The sequence below is a fragment of the Eumetopias jubatus genome, unplaced genomic scaffold (genome assembly GCF_037043125.1).
Source record: "Eumetopias jubatus isolate StellerSeaLion01/CBP00866 unplaced genomic scaffold, mEumJub1_p1.0 scaffold_10, whole genome shotgun sequence".
NCBI classification, from domain to species: Eukaryota; Metazoa; Chordata; class Mammalia; order Carnivora; family Otariidae; genus Eumetopias; species Eumetopias jubatus.
The window spans coordinates 120,188,384-120,209,046 of NW_028274816.1; the positions used below are offsets into that span (position 1 = coordinate 120,188,384).

Below are 20,663 nucleotides of genomic sequence, written 5' to 3' on the forward strand. Positions count from 1 at the left end.
CTTGTGATTATTGTGTATGTTTTTCACTTGTTTACAACAGTTATCACTTCAGGAAAAGAGCTCATTTATTACTAGCAGAAAGTGAAAACTCTCTCCTTTCCCCTTCTTCAAATTGTCATTTTAACACTTTGTGCTCTAAGACCCTCGGCTGTGGTTTCTTGTCTCGTCTTGCTTGGGCTGTGCCTGTCGGTCGCCACCAGCAAAGCTCTGCTTAGACCTGGGTGTATCTGGTAGAGCCTCTTCGATTTCTAGCATTTCTTGTCTCTGTTATTTTACTTCTCCATGTGTTGTTTTCACTGTAATTTGTATTCTTTGCAGTTCTTATCACAGTGCTGTGTATTCTGAACCAAAGCCGCTGGAAGGCCACTGAAGCCTTCTGTGCCTTCTCACGCAGGGAGGGGACGGACATGCCTGCTCTTGTTCATCCTTGAGGCTGTCCCTTTTCTGGCTTTCTAATGCTGTCATAACTGATAATTTTAACATTTTTCTGCTACTTCTGGAAACTCAGTCTGTTACTGTTCCTATTTTTCAAGTCATCTTAGCAGACACTAAAAACTTATCTTTAGCAAGTGTGAGGTAGGCATGTTCCTATTAGGCCTTTCCCTCGAGGGACTGCTATGGTTATTTGGGTTTAAAGCCCTTAATTTGCTCATCACCCTGGAATCATGACTGTGGCATTTTCAAGCATGAATTTGTGTCCCTTTTTTTTTTTTTTTAAAGCTCTATTGCTATTATCATTAGTAAGACTTCAAATACCTGGTGATCACACTTACCTGGCACCAAGGCTCAAAATTAAGCTGTAGACTCCTGTTTCACTCCCTTACCATGGGAGAATACTTGAATTTATACAAATTGTTAGCCCATTGATTAAATGCAGTGCTGCGAGCGTGCTCAACTCCTCAGCAAGTAATCCTGTGGGGCGGGGACCTTGCCTGGTTTTGTACCTCTCAGAGTCCCCGGGCTTGGAAGGGGGCTTGTCCGAAAGTAGTGCTAACCAGATAGTCAGATGAATTAAAGTTACCGGGAGGTGTCCGAGATGCTGGGAGAGCACAGACAGGGTCAGAGGAGGTTTTCCTGAGGAAATAAGTGCTGCATGAGGAGGGCTTGCGGGAGGTTCCTGAAAATCAGAATAAGCTTGGCATTTGAGGGTCTGGAGGACAGCAGCGGAGCTGGGGGCTAATAGCTAGGAGGGTGAGGCCCTGAGTGCTAAGGATTTGCTTTAATCATTATTTCATGGGCACCAGTGAAAACACATGTTCAAAGGAGAGTAATAGAGCATTAGGTAGTTGAGACAAGTCAAAAACCTTTCCTTTAGCTGGAACAGAGGCAGGCATGAATAGAAACTGAAACCTCTTAAATATGGATTAATATTTCTCTTTAGAAAGTTGGGGGTCTCTTCGTAGCATTAGTACCCTGTAAGTTTTAGTAGGTCGGAAATGCAGATACTTACTGGATGTATAAATTAAAATTGTGGATTCCCAGGGATGGCTTTTTGTCTGCCTCACCTCTTACGAGGTCCTCAAGTGTTGAAAGGGTGGCTTGGTGCGTCAGTGATGTCCATGGTCTCTCCCGCAAGCAGCTCATTTACCTGCTTTCCAGGCACACAGGCTCTGAGTTACTAGTGCTAATGGGGAGGGAGTTGTGGGTGGTGAAAGCATCCCCCTCTTTCCACAGGACCACCAATTAATCACCCTCTAGCTGTGTGACCCTAGTGCAGTTAGCCAACCCTTAGGGCCCAGCCTCTGGGTTTACAGAAGGAACATTTTAGTTTGGATGTTTGCAGGATTATTGTATTAAAATACACAACAGATGCAGACAAAACCACTCACTTGGCACATGTTAGGTGTTTTGTAGTGTTTTTACTTTTACTTAAAAAAACGATGTTTTCTAGGATCATCTGAGAAGGGTCTTCTGAACCCCTGAGTCTGAATACATTCTATTTCTCCCTTGTGTACCCCTTAAGTAACATGACAGGAAATTCTTTCACCTAAAACTTTGATCCTTTATATTAAAGTCTACCTTGAGAACTGGAGGGCACAGGAGTCCTAGTATCTTTGAAGTCTGACATCTTAGTGTGAATGGAGGCTCTGGGAGCTGGTTTGGAGAGAGGCAGACATTTAATCATTAGCCCCATGCCTTATTGTAATGCCTGCCATTTGCTGAATGTCTAGTACCATCTTCTGCTCTTTATGTAATGTTAGAAAGCTGGTAAAGGTGTGCTCCCTCTTTCTACTGAGCACCTACTCTGTGTCCAGCCTGTGAGATGTAGGTTAAGTTTATGTTCCACTGAAGCTCAGGAGGCCACTTTCTCAAGCTCATTCGGTTCCTCAGTATTAGAGCCAGGATTTAAGGTCATGTCTGACTGAGTCTAAGACGAAAGCAAAACATAGTTGGGAATTTTCATTTTAACTTGTCTATTTTCTAAAAATTGAGCCCCAAAATGAAATTCCTATCTAGGAAATGTGCATTATCCACTACCCACATCCTAAGGACTCCTGTGGAGGATTAGGATTTCAAGCCTTTGGAAATGTTTTCCTCTTCTGTGTTCCAGAACACAGTGGTGAACAATCCCCTAGGTCCAGCCCAGACACCACTTCAGCAGGGCTGCCGATCTGATTCAGGCCTTGGGTTCTAGAGTTCCACAATATACCTGTCTCCTCTGTGACTTAGGTGTTCGGAATTCTTTATTCTAAAGTAGATGTCTGGGAAATGATCTCAGTATCACAGAGAACACACTTCACTGTCACAGGCCCAGCAAGTACTGTTGTGTACTGCGACTCACTTCCTCGCAGATGCAACAGTTGCCTATTTCATGCTCATTGTGTTGTCACCAGCAGTTTAAATCTTCCCTGGTCAGGGCGGGCACTATAATAGGCAGGCTTACTGGAAAATTCCAGTTGTGACTCGGAGATTCTGTTTTAAATTAAACAGTTGTGAGGGATTTCAAATTTCCTTTCAAACTTATTTTTGAAAGTAAGCAGCCCTCCAAGTTCAGAGATGATTTTAAGTTTCAGGTGAGTTCTTAAGATGAGGATTGATTCTTTATTATGTGGGTGATGTGATCAGCTGTGCCAGAGTCCCACCCAACCTCATCCCTTAGGTGGTGGGAAACTCAAGCTTGGTGTGAACAGAGAGAGAAAGAGCAAAAGTCATGTTGGGCTTTCCAGCCAGTAGTCACTATTGAACATCTAGGCTGTGGCCATTTTATAGTTTTAACATGTTAGGTATCGATCACTTACTATAGGTTAGGCACTTTATGAATATTTTTTTTTTCATCCCTACACTTGCCTTCCAACAGAGAGGGATTATTCCTTTTATACAGGTGAGGAAACAGGCTCAAAACCTTAAGTAACCCATGCAAGGTTAGCTCCCCTTTGTTTTTGATAAAGGACTTTTTTCATAGTCCCTTTATGTCACTGTAAATGTTGACAAAATGCTCTGGCCCTAAGGAGAGATAACTAGTACTTGCCTCATTGGCTGTATTGATAAAATACTTGAAGGTTCCTCTGACCTCCGTTCATTGCACCAATTTGGGTGCCTGCTGTGAAGTGGCACTTGCTAGATGTGGATAAAAAAGTGAAGACAGATGGGGTCCCTGCCCCTGGAGGTTCCAGTCTGCAGGCAGACAGCCTGTAAGCAAACATTTATAATGACAGATTATGGGCAGTGCCCAGGAGGGCAGTGGAAAGGGCAAGGGGAGAGGTGTGACTGAGGGGGCTCCTCTCCGTGGGTGGTGTGGGAGTTGTGACCTGAATGATGAGGAGGAGCACTCCACGCAGGAAGGAGCTCGGAGTGCGAGACCGGCGAGAGGGCTTGAAGCTTAGTGAGCCAGGAGAGAAGCAGCAGGACATGAATGGGGAAGCGGGCAGGGACTAGTGGCATAGGCAGGGCCTTTTAACCATGCCAGGAGTTGAGTTTTCCTTCTAAAATGCAGTGGGTGGGGGGAGGTGCCTGTGTGGCTCAGTAGGTTAAGCATCCGACTCTTGGTTTCTGCTCAGGTCATGATCTCAGGATCATGAGATTGAGCCTGGCTTCAGGCTCCACGCTCAGCGGGGAGTCTGCTTGAGATTCTCTTCCTCTCCCCCTCTCTCTAAAATAAATAAATAAATCTTAAAAAAACATAAAATAAAATGCAGTTGGATTCCATTAAAGAGCTTTAAGTGTCTGTGTTGGGGAGAAAGAATTGGAGAGAGGCAAGAACGGAAGCTGGGAAACTAGTTAGGAGCAGTTCTTTCATCCAAGATGCCATTTTAGACTCTGGAATTACAATAGAGCGCAAAATCCCTGTCTCATGTGTTTTGTTAATTCTGGTTAGGAAAGGCAGTTCACAAGTAAGCCAGTCATATCAGTTAGTGCTCTTATGCATGAGATTAGAAAATGACATTTAAACTGAGGGGTGAATGGCAAGAGGGAGCCAACTATGTGGTATCCTGGCAAGAAGAGTCCAGGTGGGACTCTTCCAGGAGCAAATAGCAAGTTCAAAGGGTCTAAGGAGGGAAATGGGCGTAATAGATCAGAGATGGCAGTGGAGGTCACCGCGGGGGGACAGGTAGGGTTGAGAGAGGGATTTATGAAATCGTCAAGCTTAAAAATGGTAACCACAGCCACCTGACAGGGCTGTCCTTGGGAGACAGAGAGTGGACAGAGAGGGTGCCAAAGACAGCCTGGGAGCTCCCTACCTCACTGAAGAACAGAGGGAGCGGGGAGAACCAACAAGGAGGCTTTTGAGATAGGAGGCAAACCAATGGTGTAGAGCTGTGGAGAGTGTTTCATGGAGGAGGGAAGGGTTGCTCGTGTCTGGCACTGCTGGGAGGTTGAATGAGAGAGAGAGAGAGAGAAGTGGCACTTGGATCTGGCCACTTGGGATTCCATGGTGAGCTTGTGAAGAAGAAATTAGGTAGAATGGTTTAGGTGAGACTGGAGAGGGTTAAAGAGTGAATTTGAGATTGAGGAAGTGGAGTCAAGTATTTGGAGAAATTTCCATGTAGAAGAGAGCCGAGAAAAGGACCTTTACTGAGGTCAAAATATTTTGTTACTATGTTTTGCAAATATTCTACTAGATGCTTTAAAAAACTTTTAATGGAAATATGAGTAGAGAAGTATACAAATGGTGAGTATACAGTTTAAATTAACATCTGTGTATATAACTAGCACTCACACTAAGAAACCAAACGTTACCAGAAGCCCCCTTGTATCCCCTTCCATTTATTTTCCTACCCCCGAGGATAACCACTATCCTGTTTTTTTTTTTTTAAATAGATACTGATAAGCTTATAGCTATATAGGTTTTTTTTTTAAGATTTTATTTATTTGAGAGAGAGAAAAAGAGAGAGCATGAGAGGGGGGAGGGTCAGAGGGAGAAGCAGACTCCCCTCTGAGCAGGGAGCCTGATGTGGGACTCGATCCCGGGACTCCAGGATCATGACCTGAGCTGAAGGCAGTCGCTTAACCAACAGAGCCACCCAGACGCCCACCACTATCCTGTTTCTAACACCATAGATTAGTTTGCCTGTGTTTGAATTTTGTATAGACGGAACTGTTTAGTATGTGTTCATTTGTGCCTGTCTTCCTTCACTCATCGTTAATCTGTATTGCATGTATCACTAGTTTGTATATTCTCACAGCTGTATGAAAATACTGTCATTTGTTTTTCCATTCTCCTGTTGATGGACATTTGGACTGGTTTCCAGCTTGGGGCTGGGACAATCGTACTGCTGTGAACCTTCTCGTGTACTCTTTTGGTGAATGTGTTTCTGTTAGGAATTATACCTGTAAGTGAAATTGCCAAGTGATGGTGTATGTGTATGTTAGCACTTTATACTGTGTGTTGTACCAGTTTACACTGTGTGTGTACACGCGTGTTGTACCTGTTTACACTTCTGCCAGGAATAGTAGAGTTCCAGTTGCTTTAAATCCTTGCCAATAGTGGCTAGTATCCAGTTTTCCCATTTTAGCCATTCCAGTGGGCGATTGGTGTAACATGTTGGGTTGTACTCTGTACTTCCTTCGTGACAAGGGTGAGTTGTTAAATCTGGGAGATCTTGGAGCGTGCCTGTGTGCTGATGGGAAAGCTCCCGTCGAGATGGAAAGCAAAAGCTCTGTATACTCTGCAGCCCATTTCCCTGAGACTGATCGTTATTATTTGAGTTACTGTGGAATCAGGACGACTTCTTGTAGCCCTCAGAGCACCGGCTTCACAGTTGAAGTGATTTAGGGTCACATCTTGGCTTTACTATCCTCTAGCTCTGTGCTTTAACAGTTATTTGACTCTCAGAACCTTGGTTTTCTTACCTGAAAATGGGATGAAATCTCTAATGTGCCTTGCCGGATTGTGAGGATCACATGATAAAGGTAGACCCCAGCTCAGTGCCTGGCAGATGAGAAGCATCCTCCCAGTGAAGAATGACTGCTTTCTTCTTTTCTTCTCAAATCATGTAATTACTTATCCGTTATTTCAGAGAGGCATAGCTAAGCCATATTGATAGGCTTTCATAGCATTTCCTTTCAAAGTCATTGCAGTTGTACTTTAATTGCTTTTTTAAGGATAGTATACAAGATGAAGCAAAACGCATTCTGTATGAATGATCCTCAACGTGGACAACTTTTCCTAGTGCTCTTACAGCCCAGCTGCTTTGAACAATTCTGGGAATATGGTAGTGACGGCAGGCGGGCTTGCCACGGAGCCGCTTTCTCGTTTGCCACGTCAGAAGGGTACTTCTTTGAGGATTGTGGGCATCGTAATTAGGTTTTTTAAAAAGGATTTTTGTGAAGTCTTACACAGTGGGTTCACCCTAAGTCCGTTTATTCTGAGATCTTCAGTTTGTGAAAAGCCCGTTGCTGCAGAAGTACCTTGGCACGCAGAGCAGTTAATTAAAATCCAAATAGATTGGAGGAGAACCTTGGGGACGTGACTTTACTGCCTTAGATTTGGGTGGTTAGCAAGGTGGTTTGGAGCTGCATTGCACACTAGCACTTACTTTCCTAGGGCCCTCACGACATTCTTACCCTTCTGCTCCATGGGTCCGTTCTGACCCTTCTCTCCTCCTTGGGAAAGCCCATGACAACCACTGATCCGCTGAAAATGATTTGCCTGGGGGCAGGTGAACAAGTGGAGAAGTGACTGTCTTAAAATTACTTAGGATTCTAGGACTTAGTGGGGAGAAGTCACATTCTCTCCCTTCTTGCCTCTAACTATGACTGTACTCAGCCTGCCTGGGCTAGGTCATTTATCTTACCCTGTTATTAAAACTGTAATTTCCTGTTCCGCAGAGCTTTGTCTCCCAAGAAATGCCAGCATCCTTGTCAGGCTGACAAACCCTCAGGTGCTGACTAGCCGTCCTGGCCCCCGCCCGCAGGGCTCCTCCACAGGGAGGAGCAAGTTTTCTCATCCCCCTTGGCCTGACACCTCCCCTCTTTCCCTCGGGGCAGGCCCAGTGGAGGAGGCGGGCCAGGCCGGCTTCCAGCAAGCTCCGTGGGACAGAGGTGGGAGACTGCATTTGAGGCCAAAATCACCAAGTCCTCTTTTACGAGGAGGGCGAGGGGACTGGGGGTGGGGTGGGGAGAGTTTTAAGCTCTGCGAGAAGATTTGGTCATTTTCTTTCAAGATCGGGAGGCTTGCAGATCGGAGAGCGGAGTTTCTCCCAGTGTGGCCATAGGTAGAGCTCATCACACGCCCTGCAGCTGGTTCTGCTTCCAGCCCTTCGGCAACATCATCCGATGCCAAGTGTGCCTGTGGTCTGGCCAGGGCCAAGGGAGGAGAAAATGCGGCCAAGTTTGTATGGCAGTGTTCAAATGACCAACTCTTTCCTTGCACTCCTTGAAGTAACCCTGAATATAGTTGTTATTTAGGCGTAGCATTTTCCAGTTTGGCAAGAGAGTACTTTTAACTGACCCCTTTAGGAAATGGTATTTAAATATAGGTCAAAAAGTAAAAGCCTAGTCTCCTGACGTTGGTACCCCTGTTCGGCTGGGCTGAGCAAGTTTGTAGGTATTTTAGCCCCGGAGACTTTCCACCCACCCCTTTCTGTGCCAGTCCCTTCCCTGCGTATACGTGTGCCCAGGATAAGACTCAGCCCTCCACCTGCACGGGGAGGCCTAGGCAATAACCGAGGGGCACATTTCAGGTCTTCTCCCAGAGCCAAGTCCTTCTGAGCCTAGTAACCAGAGACTTGCGTAGGCTGACGACTTTTCTTTCTGAGCTCGTCACAGGAGGCGGTTCAGGTTAGAAGCAAAGTTGGGGCACCTGGGTGGCTCAGTTGGTTAAGCGTCTGCCTTCGGCTCAGGTCATGATTGCAGGGTCCTGGGATCGAGCCCCGCATTGGGCTCCCTGCTCGGCGGGAAGTCTGCTTCTCCCTCTGCCTGCCGCTCCCCCTGCTTGTTTGGTCTCTCTGTCTCTGACAAATAAATAAATAAAATCTTAAAAAAAAAAAAAAAGATGAGAAGCAAAGTTGAGAGAAAATAGTGCTGAGGGAGATAGGTTGTCTTGGTTCTCGGCTTGAGGAAGAGCTTTCTTCGCTCTCCTGCCCGGACGGCAGAGTTGAGCGAGACAGCAGGGCCTCATTGGGCCCGGAGGCCCCTGGGGGCCAGGACCTGGTGGGCATGGCTTTTGCTGTTCCCAGGGCCCAGCACGCCGCCGGCCGCCGGTGCTCCCTGCGCGCTCGGGAGAACACAGGAATTTAAACGACAGACGGCTGGCCGGCCTGCCTGCCATTATTTTCCTCTCGATTGCGCTTTACCAAGAGGGCCTGGCCCTCCTGCGGCAAAGTCCTCTTCGGCTCTTGGAAGAAATTGCCCCGCCAGATTCCTTGTGCGCAGGAAAAGTTTGTTTTCGTCTTGTGGTTAACTGCACCCCCCTCCTTGCCTTTGTACTTCATTCGTTCACCTTTGAGGAGGCTGTAAGCTTCTCTTGGATGACTTCTCTCTTCCCTCCGTTCCAGTCTCTGGTGAGAGGTGACCTTTCTCCTGCCCGCAAAACTGTCGGCAGGTCACCTTTCTTTCTTTCTTTCTTTCTTTTTTTTTAAATTTTGTTTATTTATTTGTCAGAGAGAGAGAGTGCACACAAGCAGGGGTGCAGCAGGCAGAGGGAGAGGGAGAAGCAGGCTCCCCGTGGAGCAGGGAGCCCGATGCGGGGCTCGATCCCAGGACCCTGGGATCATGACCTGAGCCGAAGGCAGACGCTTAACGACTGAGCCACCCAGGCATCCCAGCAGGTCACCTTTCTTTCTGCTCCTGGCCTTTACTCCCACCATTTGTTACCAGCTTCCCTTCCTCTGCAGGCTCATCTTTGGGGGCTCCTCTACAGTCGATGCATGCGTCTGCATCGCCGTCTTAGTGACCTGGATCCTCTTCAGCTCCGGCCCTTCCCTTCATGGCCAGAAGTTTCTTCAGAGAATAGTTTATCCTTGGGGTCTGTGCACATCCTCACTTCCCTGTCACTTTCCGACTTAACAGCTGTCAGTCAGCTTCTCTCTCCCTTACCTACTTGGGCCAAGAGCATGCTCACATTTTCCTAAAACTAGGTCCATTGGGCATTTTGTATTCCTGTATTCCACTCTCCAGGTCATTCAACAGCATCAGTCATTTCTTCTTGAAACTCAGAACCCTCTTCCAGATTGCCCACCTCTGAGCAGTCTTCCTGCCACTGTTGTGCTGGTTTCCCCCGCTAGCCCTTTAGGTTGGGCGCCCCTGGGGGTTCTCCCAGGCCATCCTCTCTGACCCCCACTGTCCAGTCAGTCTTTTGCCCTGTTCGGCTTTTCATGCTTCTGGTGGTCTGAGGATTCCCAGACTTTCGCCTCAACCAGGACTCTTCCCTTTGTGTGCTGTGTATCCACCAGCAAGTCCCCCGGGTACAAAATGCAACCCATCATCACAATTGCCCCACACAGACACATGCCTCGTCCTGAGGGCTTTGTTCCTTACTCCCCTTAACGATTCCACTCTGTGTCCTGTTGTGTAATTCAGAGACCCTGGGATTCGTCCAAGACTGTTTTCTCTCCCCCTTCTTCCACCACTTCCAATCCATTGACACATCCCACGAGTTCTGTGAGAGATCTGTCTGTCCCTTTCTCCTCCTGTCTTGCCTCTGCCACACCAGCTGTCTGCTTCCAGCCTGCCTGTCAGAGTGCCCGCTATAAAATGCAAATAAGATCACAAAACGTGATTACTTGAACTGCTCATTGTGTCCCACTGCCTGTAGGATAAAGTCCACGTTCCTTACAATGGTTTTTCGTGGCTGCTGGTTTGCCTGCCATACCCTCATCCATCCCACCCCTACTCTTGGCCCAACCAAACATTTTGTAGTTTCTTTAATGCCCTGTTGCATGCTGTTTGCTTTTTCTTGAAAATTCCTTTTACTCTGGGCTTCCTGATGAATCCCCAGCTACTCCAACAGGAGGATACGTGTGGCACATCATTTGAGAGGTCTTCTCTGGTCACCCCTCCGTCCCTGAAGAGCTGCTTGTGTCTCTATCTTCATAGCCCCCGGTACGCTGTACGAACCTCTGTTAAGGCACTGATTACTCTGAAATTTCTCGTTTGGGTTTTACATTTCTTGTTCCTCTCCTTGACCATGAACTCCTCAAGGGCAGATTCTCTGCCTTACTCACCTAGCGCTGGAAACAGCAAGGCATTGGCTTCACTAAAGGTTGCATGCCTGGGTGAGTGGAGATTCTGACAGAGGCCAGCAAATCACCCACAGCCTTGTCCCAAGGCCGTTTTGCTTCTTGCTTTGTCCCCAGCTCCTTCAGTTACTTGACCCATTCTGCTGATTTTGTCACGGATGTCCCTGTCTCTTTTTGGGACGAGTCCGGAGAGCCAAATGGTAATTGTGGGGAAACCTCTAGGTTTCCTTTTTATTTGAGCCTTGCCAGAGAAACTAGTTGAAGCATTGTTACAATGCCCGGAGCCACGACTGATCTTTATTTAGTGCCTCACAGCCTGGAGAATGTCCGGTGAAAAAGTGGAAGCACAGAAAGGGAGAACTTGTTCTAAAGATGTACGTAGTCAAGTGGGGCTTGGGCCCGGGTCTTCTGAGTCCGGGTCCTGTGTTCCCTTGTATTATCATATGCAGCCTCAGATGCTTTTGTCAGCAGCTGATTTAGAGAATTGAAAAATCCCTCTCTCCGAGGGGGGCCACGCTGCTATTATCACCCTTATCTTGCCAACAGAGAACTCATCTGTTTAACTGCTCTTTCCTTTGTTATTCCATGTGAACTATTCATTACAATTGTCTTCTGGGAAGTTAGAGGCTGTGGACAAGTAAGAGTGAGTCAGAGAGGAATGTTGATGTGTAGGAAACGGAAAGAATGAACACGATTAGTTAAAATTCAAATATCGCGTGATTCATTCAGTAGTCCTTGTTGAGCCACCTGTCTGCTGGGCACTGACCGACTGTCATGGCCCCTGTTCACACGGGGGCCACAGGCAAGCGGGGAAGACAGGTGTGGATCAGACCTGCCTATAAAAGTGAATGAATTCTAGATCAGGAGTCTCGGGAAGTGCTGCAAGCTAAAAAGGCCCAGGAGTCGTTGGGGGACTTGAGGTTATCGCTGTGTGAGGTTATATCTGTGTTCCCCCTGCTGGGCCTCTGGCTTCCTCTGTGAGATGACTAAGGTTGAACCAGCCAGCTTCTTGTTAGTGCTTTCCAGCTTAGCACGTCTCTGAACTGCGATTTAATAAAGGCACTTACTATAAGTCAGGAGGCAGAGAGCTGAAGGTACCGTTCTTTTGTGTGAACTGGTGATTGAGCAGTAACACTAAATGTTTCATTTATTATCTCTGTAAGCAGAGAGTTCAGGCTCCAGATGTCATAGAGGCTGCCGTGGTCTGCTGAGAAAAGCATACTCTTATCACAGCGATGCTCAGCGTTTTGGTGGACCCTTTCACAACTGTAGATTATTCTGACATTTGAGGGATTGGGTTTTCCTCTGTGATCTTAAAAAGTCATCTGTCCCTTTGTCCCTACTACGCATATTTGATATGTAAAATGGGAATCCTATTCCAAAACTTCTTAATAAATCCACCGAGGCACCTGTTCAGCAAGACGACACACATTAGTTGAGCATCTTCTGTGTGCACGACGCTATTCGGCTGCAGTAGACACAGGAATAAGTTGCCCTGCCCTCAAGGAATGTATGGTGTAGTGGCAGCAGGCAGAACAGAGAGAGGTGCTAAGGGACAGGTTTAGGTAGAATTGGAAGTACAAAGGTAAGAGTAGTTCGTGCTGTTGGCCGGCGAAGGGAAAATCAAGGGAGGGGCGGTATGGTCTAGGAAAAGAACGTTAGGTTTAGGGTCAGAAGACCTGGGTTTTCAGAATCTCCGTTCTCTGTATATTAGTGGTGCGACCTGGACTTCTCTGAGCCTGGGTGGCCCCATCCGTGTAAAGGAGATAATACCCCTCCTCTCCACGGTCAGCGTGAATATGGGATCACATGCGTGTGATAAAGTTCTATGTCTCTGAGCTCTAGGAGCAGGTTTGTGTCCCTGAATAAAGGGGGTTTCAGGCCACTTGTAATTGCTGAGTCCATTTTTTATTTAAAATTAGATCTCAGATTAAACCACAGCAGGGTTCAGCAACCTTTCAGAGGTAGTGCGCCAGCTCGGCATCCCATGTTGTCCTGGCAGATCTGGTGTCTGTGCTCTCCTCCTGGGAGCAGTGGCAAGTGTGGTGAAGCAGGAGGTGGCAAGGAATTTGTGGCCCCCGAAAACACGTCCTCACCTCGACTCCTGACTCTGGCAGCAGGTGTGGACTGAGTAGCCCTGCTCATGGGCGCCCTCGGGAATGGGGGAGTGGAGCAGAGGTGTGTCTTAACTCTGACCTTTCTCCCCTTCCTCCCTTGCACCAGATTTTATCATGTGGGCAACCTGCTGCAACTGGTTCTGCTTGGATGGACAGCCTGAGGAGGCCCCACCGGCCCAGGGAGCCAGGACGCAGGCCTATTCCAACCCTGGGTACAGCTCCTTCCCTTCCCCAACAGGCTCGGAACCAAGCTGCAAGGCTTGTGGGGCCCACTTCGCAAACACGGCCAGGAAGGTGAGTGTTGACTTCTTGGCGTTCTTGGCCGGCTTGGCCGCTACAACCTCAGCCCTCGGGCAAGTCTGCTGACCCCTCCACAATGCCTGCCACCTTGCCTTTGCGGTGCCAGTAACCCACACTGGATCCTTTCACAAAAGCATTACAGAAAAGCCACCCAAAACCAAAGCATCTCAGCGTCGATTTGGACCCAGACAGGCCTGAATTCAGACCTCAGCTCTGCTGCTTACTAGCTGTATGACCTAACCTTTCTGAAGATTCTTTCCCCCCATCTCTAAAATGGGGGTATAGCCGTCATGCCTATCTCACAGGGTCGTGAGAATAACATGAGGTGGGCTACCAAGGGCCCCAGCACCGTGCGGCATGCGGCAGACACTGGTGTCATTCCCTTCATTAGCTGTCGTCGTGAACGCCTGACTGCAGATTGGCTTGGTCTTTGTATCCCACGCAGTGCCGAGGACATCTCATGTACATCTAGACCCCAGCAGGACAAAGACTGGGGCTTCTTTCCTGTAGCGATTTCATGAGAAATGCTCGGCAGCTGTGTTTTCCAGATTAGCGAGCAGCAGGGGAAGTCACTGGCTGGGTGATGGCCTGTGGGTGTGGGCCATCCTTGCTCCAGTGCCCAGAGGCAGCCCATTCTCCAAGGTCAAGCACGACCGGGGCTGAGGGTGAACCCCGACCTGCATTCTGCATTTGTCTGCAGAACAGAGAGGTAGGTCTGTAGCCCTGGATGTGAGGTTAAAGTGGCAATGATGGGAAATATAAGAGGAGAAGCTACTTTAAAAAATTTTTTTAGAGAGAGAGAGCGAGAGAGGGAACACAAGCAGGGGGAGTGGGAGAGGGAGAAGCAGGCTTCCCGCTGAGCAGGGAGCCCGATACGGGGCTCGATCCCAGGACCCTGGGATCATGACCTGAGCCGAAGGCAGACACTTAGTGACTGAGCCACCCAGGCTCCCCGGAAAGCTACTTTTTAAGCTATGTGCTGTATGCCAGGGACTTTTGTGAGCAATTTAGATCTTTTGGTTTCATTTAAGCCTCACAGTAACTCTATGGTAGAGGTTTTAGGGTCCCTAAACTCCCATTTTACATATGAGACACTGAGGTTTAGAGTGTAACAGTTAAGAAAGAAAGAAACCGAATTTGTCAAGTTCCTGATAAATGGCATAGGAGAGATGGAAATACTCCTTTTCCGGCTACATAGGTAGTGGCCCAAGATCACATGGTTATTAAATGGCGGAGCTAGGATTCAAACCCAGCTCTTTGAACTCTCAGGCTGTCTCCCAGAAGACATTCAGCATGTCCAAATTCCTGCAGCCTGCAGTGCTGACTGACCACCCGTCCTTTTGTACCCACAAGCTGAAGGAGGATTGGCATTTTGCCTGCGCCTCGCTGTAGTGCAGTGAGGCTGGGCACGTAGCAGAGCTTTGTCGTGATGTGCCTGGCTGCCCCGGTCACCGTGAGGACACCACCGGAGAGGCCGCTGCGGGTCGCAGGGGACTGTGGTACAGCAGGCTGCGGTGCCGCTCCCTTTATACTGAGACTGGAAGATTGAGTCTATAGATGGAGGCCGAAGCAGGGACTAGAAGGAGCTCGGTGCCACATGGCCTCAGTCTACTCAGGGATGGAGACAGGGGGGTGGCTTTGGGATCTGAGGTGAAATGGAAGGAGGCCCAGGGGCGACTTGTCACATGCCCGGCACTGAGCTTGGCGTTTCACATGTCTTCTCTCTTTGAATCCTTAACGAAATATATACTATTATTTGTTCCCATTTTATTTATTTATTTATTTTTTAAAGATTTTATTTATTTATTGGAGAGAGAGAGAATGAGAGATAGAGAGCATGAGAGGGAAGAGGGTCAGAGGGAGAAGCAGACTCCCCGCTGAGCAGAGAGCCCGATGTGGGACTCGATCCCAGGACTCCAGGATCATGACCTGAGCCGAAGGCAGTTGCTTAACTGACTGAGCCACCCAGGCGCCCCAGAAATTGCTCTATTTAAGGTGGTTGTTTTAAGGACTCCTCAGGTGCATCTAGAGTCTGTTGGGTAGTCATAGATCTTACTGTTTTCATTGTTTTACACTGAGAAATGCTAGGAACAACTGCTGGCTGAAGTGGCAAAGTAATTAGCATGAAAGGAATAGGAAAGACCTTTGTTTAAATGAGGCAGCGTGAATTTGCCGTAGGTTTGTTTGAACCTTTTTATAAAAATATCATTTATAGTCTGTGGAGTAGGGAACAGAGAAGGAGCAAAGAGGACAGTGATGGTGACCAGGCTCAGGGACCAGCATGCTAAGCATGTTGAAAAGCATGTTGGGGCGCCTGGGTGGCTCAGTCGTTAAGCGTCTGCCTTCGGCTCAGGTCATGATCCCAAGGTCCCGGGATCGAGCCCCGCATCGGGCTCCCTGCTCCGCAGGAAGCCTGCTTCTCCGTCTCCCTCTGTCTCTGGTTGTGTTCCTGCTCTTGCTATGTCTCTGTCAAATAAATAAAATCTTAGAAAGAGAGAGAGAGAAAGAAAGAAGAAAGAGAAAGAAAGAAAAAGAAGGAGCCTAGAGGAAGGCCAGTGAGGAGGAGCCCCGCCCGGCCGAAGAGTCTGGGGAGTGCGTGTGTGGCCGGGTAGGAAGAGGGAAGGGCAGAGGCGCAAGGGCGAGCACGCCCCGCAGGTCCCTGACGTTGGTGCGGCCGTTTGCTGCTGGAGGTTTGCGTGTCCTCTCAGTGTGTCTGCAAGCATGTTGGCTCCACTAATTCATCTTTCAGGCCACCTGCTTCCTCAGTCGCGCGCGGTTTGCTCAAGTTGAGACGGATGTTTCCTTCACGCTTTCTGCCTGTCTGTGTTGGTAGCCGGCTTCTTTGCAAACCGGGAGCGCAGCCTGGAGCGCCGTCCTATCCCTAGAGGCCGTGTTTTGGATGCGGGCCGACTTCAGAGTCCCTGGTGCGCCGGGGGGCGCGGAGAAGCTGGGGTGCTGCCTTTGCGTTCTGGTCCCGCCTCCAATAAGCCGTGCATGTTTGAAGAAAGAATAGAGAGTTGTTTAGATCTAGCTGACGGAGCATCTCAGGGCTTTTTAATTGTGTCAGGCTAGGTCTTGTCAGACTGCATGGACTTGAGTCACGTTCCATGTCCTACAGCGTCTGACACTGAAGCCTCTTCCTTCCACTCTCAGCCATCCTAAACGCGTTTCATTTCCCGATAGAAAAACCTTCGATGTAAAGGAACCCCCAAGAGCCCCAAACGTCCAATTTCCACCTGAGTGGCTGCAGGTCCCAGAACCGTTATGATGCTAGTGCAGCCATGCATCCTTTTAAGTCGGCCTCTGAAGATTTTATGGTCTGGCTGTAACTAGAGAGAGTGGAGGGAGCTTGATATGTGTCCTTTCGAAACACCTTTCAGTATCCATAGTCACACCTGGGTGGCGAACATTCTGCCCGTTTCCCTTTCGACACGCAGGACACCTGGACAAAGCTAGGCACCACTGCCTCAGCTGTGCAGACTTCTCCAGCCCCGCACGAGTCTGATTTCGATTATGAGAATCTGTCTCCCGGGCATTCTGGTTAGTTTGCATTCAGTTTTCTCTATTTAGAAAAGAGGGAGCAGAAATAGGTTAATGCTCAAGTCACCAGAGGATGAAAAGTTCTTCATTTCTTTGAAGGACTAGTGAGTGTGCTCCCGGGACCATCCCCGTGTGCCCAGGAATTCTCTCTGCTGTGGGAGTGCGGCCTGCGCTCGGCTGGAGCAGAGCTCAGTCAGATGTCACTGTGCAGGCTCAGCCTGTGGTGCGAGAGGCTGAGGATTTGCTTCCTGTGAGTCGAGCAAGCTCTGGTGTGGTGTGGCGTGTGCTGTTGTGTGCCGACTGCGGGCTCTCGTGCGGCTGAGACCCCGCGCGCGCACAAAGGACGAGCTCCCCGATCGGCTCCAGAGGCTCCACCCCTTACCCGCCCCCCCCGCCCCCCCCGTAGCTGTCTATTTGTCTTGGATAGGCTGTTCTGTGCCACTGGATTCCCCGCACTCTGAGTGGGCCTTCCTGGGGTCCGGAAGCCTGGGCAAAGCCTCTGTGGATGGGGCACTGGGCGGGGGTTTGGCGATGGAGAGCCAGGCCCTGGACTGGGTCCTGCTGTCGGCTTGGGCGGGGCGGAGTCTGGCAGCATGGCCTGGTGGGAAGGGCGTGACTGTGGGCGTTCCACAGGGACAGGCTTTGAGCGTGAACCCCAGCTCTGCTGGTCCCTGCCTGCCCTTGAGTGCGATGCTTCATCTCTCTAGGCCTCGCTTGCTTTGTCTGAGATAGGGAGGTACATTAATAATTATTAGTGATGTAGTTTTTTTTTTAAGATGTTTTATTTTTTATCTGACAGAGGTAGAGTATAGGCAGTGGGGGAGGGGCAGGCAGAAGGAGAAGCAGGCAACCTGCTCAGCAGGGAGCCCAATGCCAGACTGGATCCCAGGACCCCGGGATCATGACCTGAGCCGAAGGCAGACACGTAACCGTCTGAGCCACCCAGGCACCCCGATGATGTATGTTAATACGTGATACAGTCATAGAGTAATACTTTGCGGGGTTGCTTTGAAAATTAAATGACAAGCTCTAGCACCTAGTAGCCTCTCAGTAAATTTAATCAATAATATGAATAATAATCACCATCGTACTTACGCATTTGCTTTCTATTCTCAGCAATAAAGTAGAAAAAAATCATAGTTCAGGATTTGAATCCTGGCTTCCAAAATTAGCTCGCGTTTCCTAACAATAATAATTAAAAGAGTTAATACTTACCCTGAAGAATCATGTGTCATATACGCTAAATGCGTTGTCTCTTAACTGTAGGGCAATCATGAGGTGTAGGTACTGTCATCACCCCCATTTTACAGATGAGGGAACTGAGGGCCAGAGAAACTAAGTTACACACCCAAGATGACACCATAAAGAAATGGAGGCAGACTAAATGAAAATGTGGTTTTTTTTGTTAGAATCGAAACCCTCTGTTTCTCTATCTGCAATGAAAAAAGTAAGTCTCAACTACAATAATGAATGTAGTGTCCTGGATGTGGGCACACAGGTGCCTACGGGGGGGGTCTGCCACCTGTGAGTGGTGTTTACTGAAATCAAGGTAGCTTGCACCCTGATGTACAGGAGGTAGCTTTGTATCAGCAGGAGTGATCAGGGGAGTCCCGCTAGACATGGCGGCCCTGAGCCCCCCTCCCGCTCTGTCTTGTTCTCAGTCTGACATGGTTCCCTCTGCCTCTTGGTCTAAGCAGCAGACCTGCCTGGACTGCAAGAAGAATTTCTGCATGACCTGTTCGAGCCAAGTGGGGAACGGCCCCCACCTCTGCCTCCTCTGCCAGCGGTTCCGAGCCACAGCCTTTCGGCGGGAGGAGCTCATGAAGATGAAGGTGAAGGACCTGAGGGACTATCTCAGCCTCCATGACATCTCTACCGAAATGTGCCGGGAGAAAGAGGAGTTGGTGCTCTTGGTGCTTGACCAGCAGCGTGTACTTTCTCAGGAGGGCAGGACTCGTGCCCCCCCCTTGTCCCCCGACTTCCCCGAGCAGCAGGCCTTCCTGGCCCAGGCTCACGCCGGCACAGTACCTCCTACCTCGGCAAGCCTCCCCTCTTCGCCCGCACAAGCCACGTCTGTGTCCCCGGCCCCGGCTCAGGAAAGCCAGCAGGTATGCGCCGGTTTGCGGCCCCTGCCTGTGTCTGCCGCTTTGCGGGCTCAGTCTGCTCCCCTGCCTGCACTGCGGCGGGAGGGGGGCGGTATGATTAGGGGAGACCCTTCTGCCTATTGCTGCAGGGATGTTTTCTGGACCTCAGATTCCTGTTTGGGTTTTTTTCAGAGATGATCATGCACGGTACCAGGTAATTTTGTGTTTTTAATACATACCTATCCCAGCTAGTCATTTTTTAAAAACTCGTTCCAGAAACATTTTGAGAAAACTCACTGTTAACTCTCTAAATGTGGTTCTGTTCAGACTGCCCTCTTGCTTACCTTTGTTACAGTCGTCTTAGTGGGTTGGGAACCATCACACGGCACAGAGGGAAAGGCACATGTCGAGGGAAGGGGGGTGGTCATGGCTTCTGTGGCCAGTCATTGCTTGGGCCAGGCATGGTTGGCACGCTCTCGAACGGGAAGTTGCCTTGTCATCGTCCCGGGAGGGCTCAGAAATGGCCAGCGAAGAGCGGCCTGTTGGCTGGACTGAGAACCGGGCAGGGGCCATGCAGAATGGTGGGTGCCCTCAGAAGGCTCCCGTGGGAGGGGGGGTAGATGCGCAAAGCAGCTGTTGGGCTCTGGTGAGGCCAGGAGACATAACCAGCGCGTGAGGGCTGATGGTGTCCCGTAGATAAGACTTCAGTGCCTCAGTGACCCTTTGGTGTATATGGCTTGGGCCATAGCTGGGGCATTCGGACCAATCTGTCGCTGACTCTTTGGTCACCTCAGGCAAACTTCGAGCCTTCAGCAGTGAAATGGGGCTAGTAATCCCAGGGCACTGTGGCTCCTGGCAGGCTGTTGGGAGGACTGGCTGGCATGACAGCAGCTCTGAAGAGCTGGGAGCTCCGTCTGGCTGGCGCAGCACCAGGGTTGTGTGCGGCGTGGCTGGCCGCGGCCTCCGGTGTGTGAGCACTGGGTCCCTGATTCAGCTCTGGCGGGCACCGAGGCATAAAGACTGGACCGCACTCTGCTCCCCTGGCAGCCGCGCTGTCCCCAGGCCTGAGGCGAGCTCTGCCTGGCGTCCGCCTCCCGTGCGGGCTTCTCCCTCGGCTCAGTGGAGCACTCCTGTCTGGGGTGGCCCAGGGCGTAACTGGAGGGAATTGTTTTTCCCTGAAGAACCTTCAGGTGGATTTTGCAATGAAAGCAGGGGGTTCTAAACTTCCTGTCGTTAACCAGAAATTCCAAACTTCTGCTACGGGTCCCACGCAGGTGCCAGCTCACATCCCCTGTCCTGGTGAGATCTGCGTTTGTCAAGCCAGGAGAACAGACGTGGGGAAGTCAAGTGACTTGTGCAGACTACCCGCACCTAGGATGCCAGTCTGCCCAGGGCGCCTGCGCCCCCAAGAGTTCTTGCCCTTTGCCCCTAGTGCCCTGGCAGTGGGAAAGAAGTGGGTGGAGGAAGCAAAATGGTGGACAGATACTATTTAAGAGATTTTAATTTAGCCAGTAGGCAAACTGAAGAGACGAGAGCATGCTTTGCAGTGGGACATCCAGTTTCTCTTCCTAGGGAAAAAAAAAGGACATACAGAAGCCCTTCCTTAGGAACAGGTTAGGCTCGGAGAGACTTTGTAACTCCAAGGTGACACCAGGAGACTGGTGGGTGCCACATTTCCATAAAGCTAAGGGGAGAGGGTGTGGGATGCATCCCCGTACACATATGCTGTGTGCATGCTCCTCTTACCACTTGGCATTTTGGATGGTGGTGGTGATTTCTACTTTCATTTCCACTATAGTTATGTGCTTCTTCTTTTTAAAGATTTTATTTATTTGACAGAGACACAGCGAGAGAGGGAACACAAGCAGGGGGAGTGGGAGAGGGAGAAGCAGGCTTCCTGCTGAGCAGGGAGCCCGATGTGGGGCTTGATCCCAGGACCCTGAGATCATGACCTGAGCCAAAGGCAGACGCTTAACGACTGAGCCACCCAGGCGCCCCGTGCT

The 20,663-nt window shown here is 49.6% G+C and overlaps 1 protein-coding gene across 9 annotated transcripts in view; it reads left to right on the forward strand.

Annotated features, from left to right (window-relative positions):
- Positions 1-20,663, forward strand: part of RFFL (ring finger and FYVE like domain containing E3 ubiquitin protein ligase) — a 65,853-nt gene that overhangs the window by 33,766 nt on the left and 11,424 nt on the right. For 7 of the 9 annotated variants that reach the window (XM_088028371.1, XM_088028372.1, XM_088028369.1 and 4 more), the window contains 2 exons: positions 12,843-13,030; positions 18,274-18,684. In XM_088028371.1, coding sequence (XP_087884497.1) covers positions 12,851-13,030; positions 18,274-18,684 — 591 coding nt within the window. In that variant the 5' untranslated portion in view covers positions 12,843-12,850. Of the gene's footprint in view, positions 1-10,208; positions 12,740-12,842; positions 13,031-18,273; positions 18,685-20,663 lie in introns of those variants that run through there. The other 2 variants (XM_088028366.1, XM_088028365.1) reach the window with 2 other exon arrangements.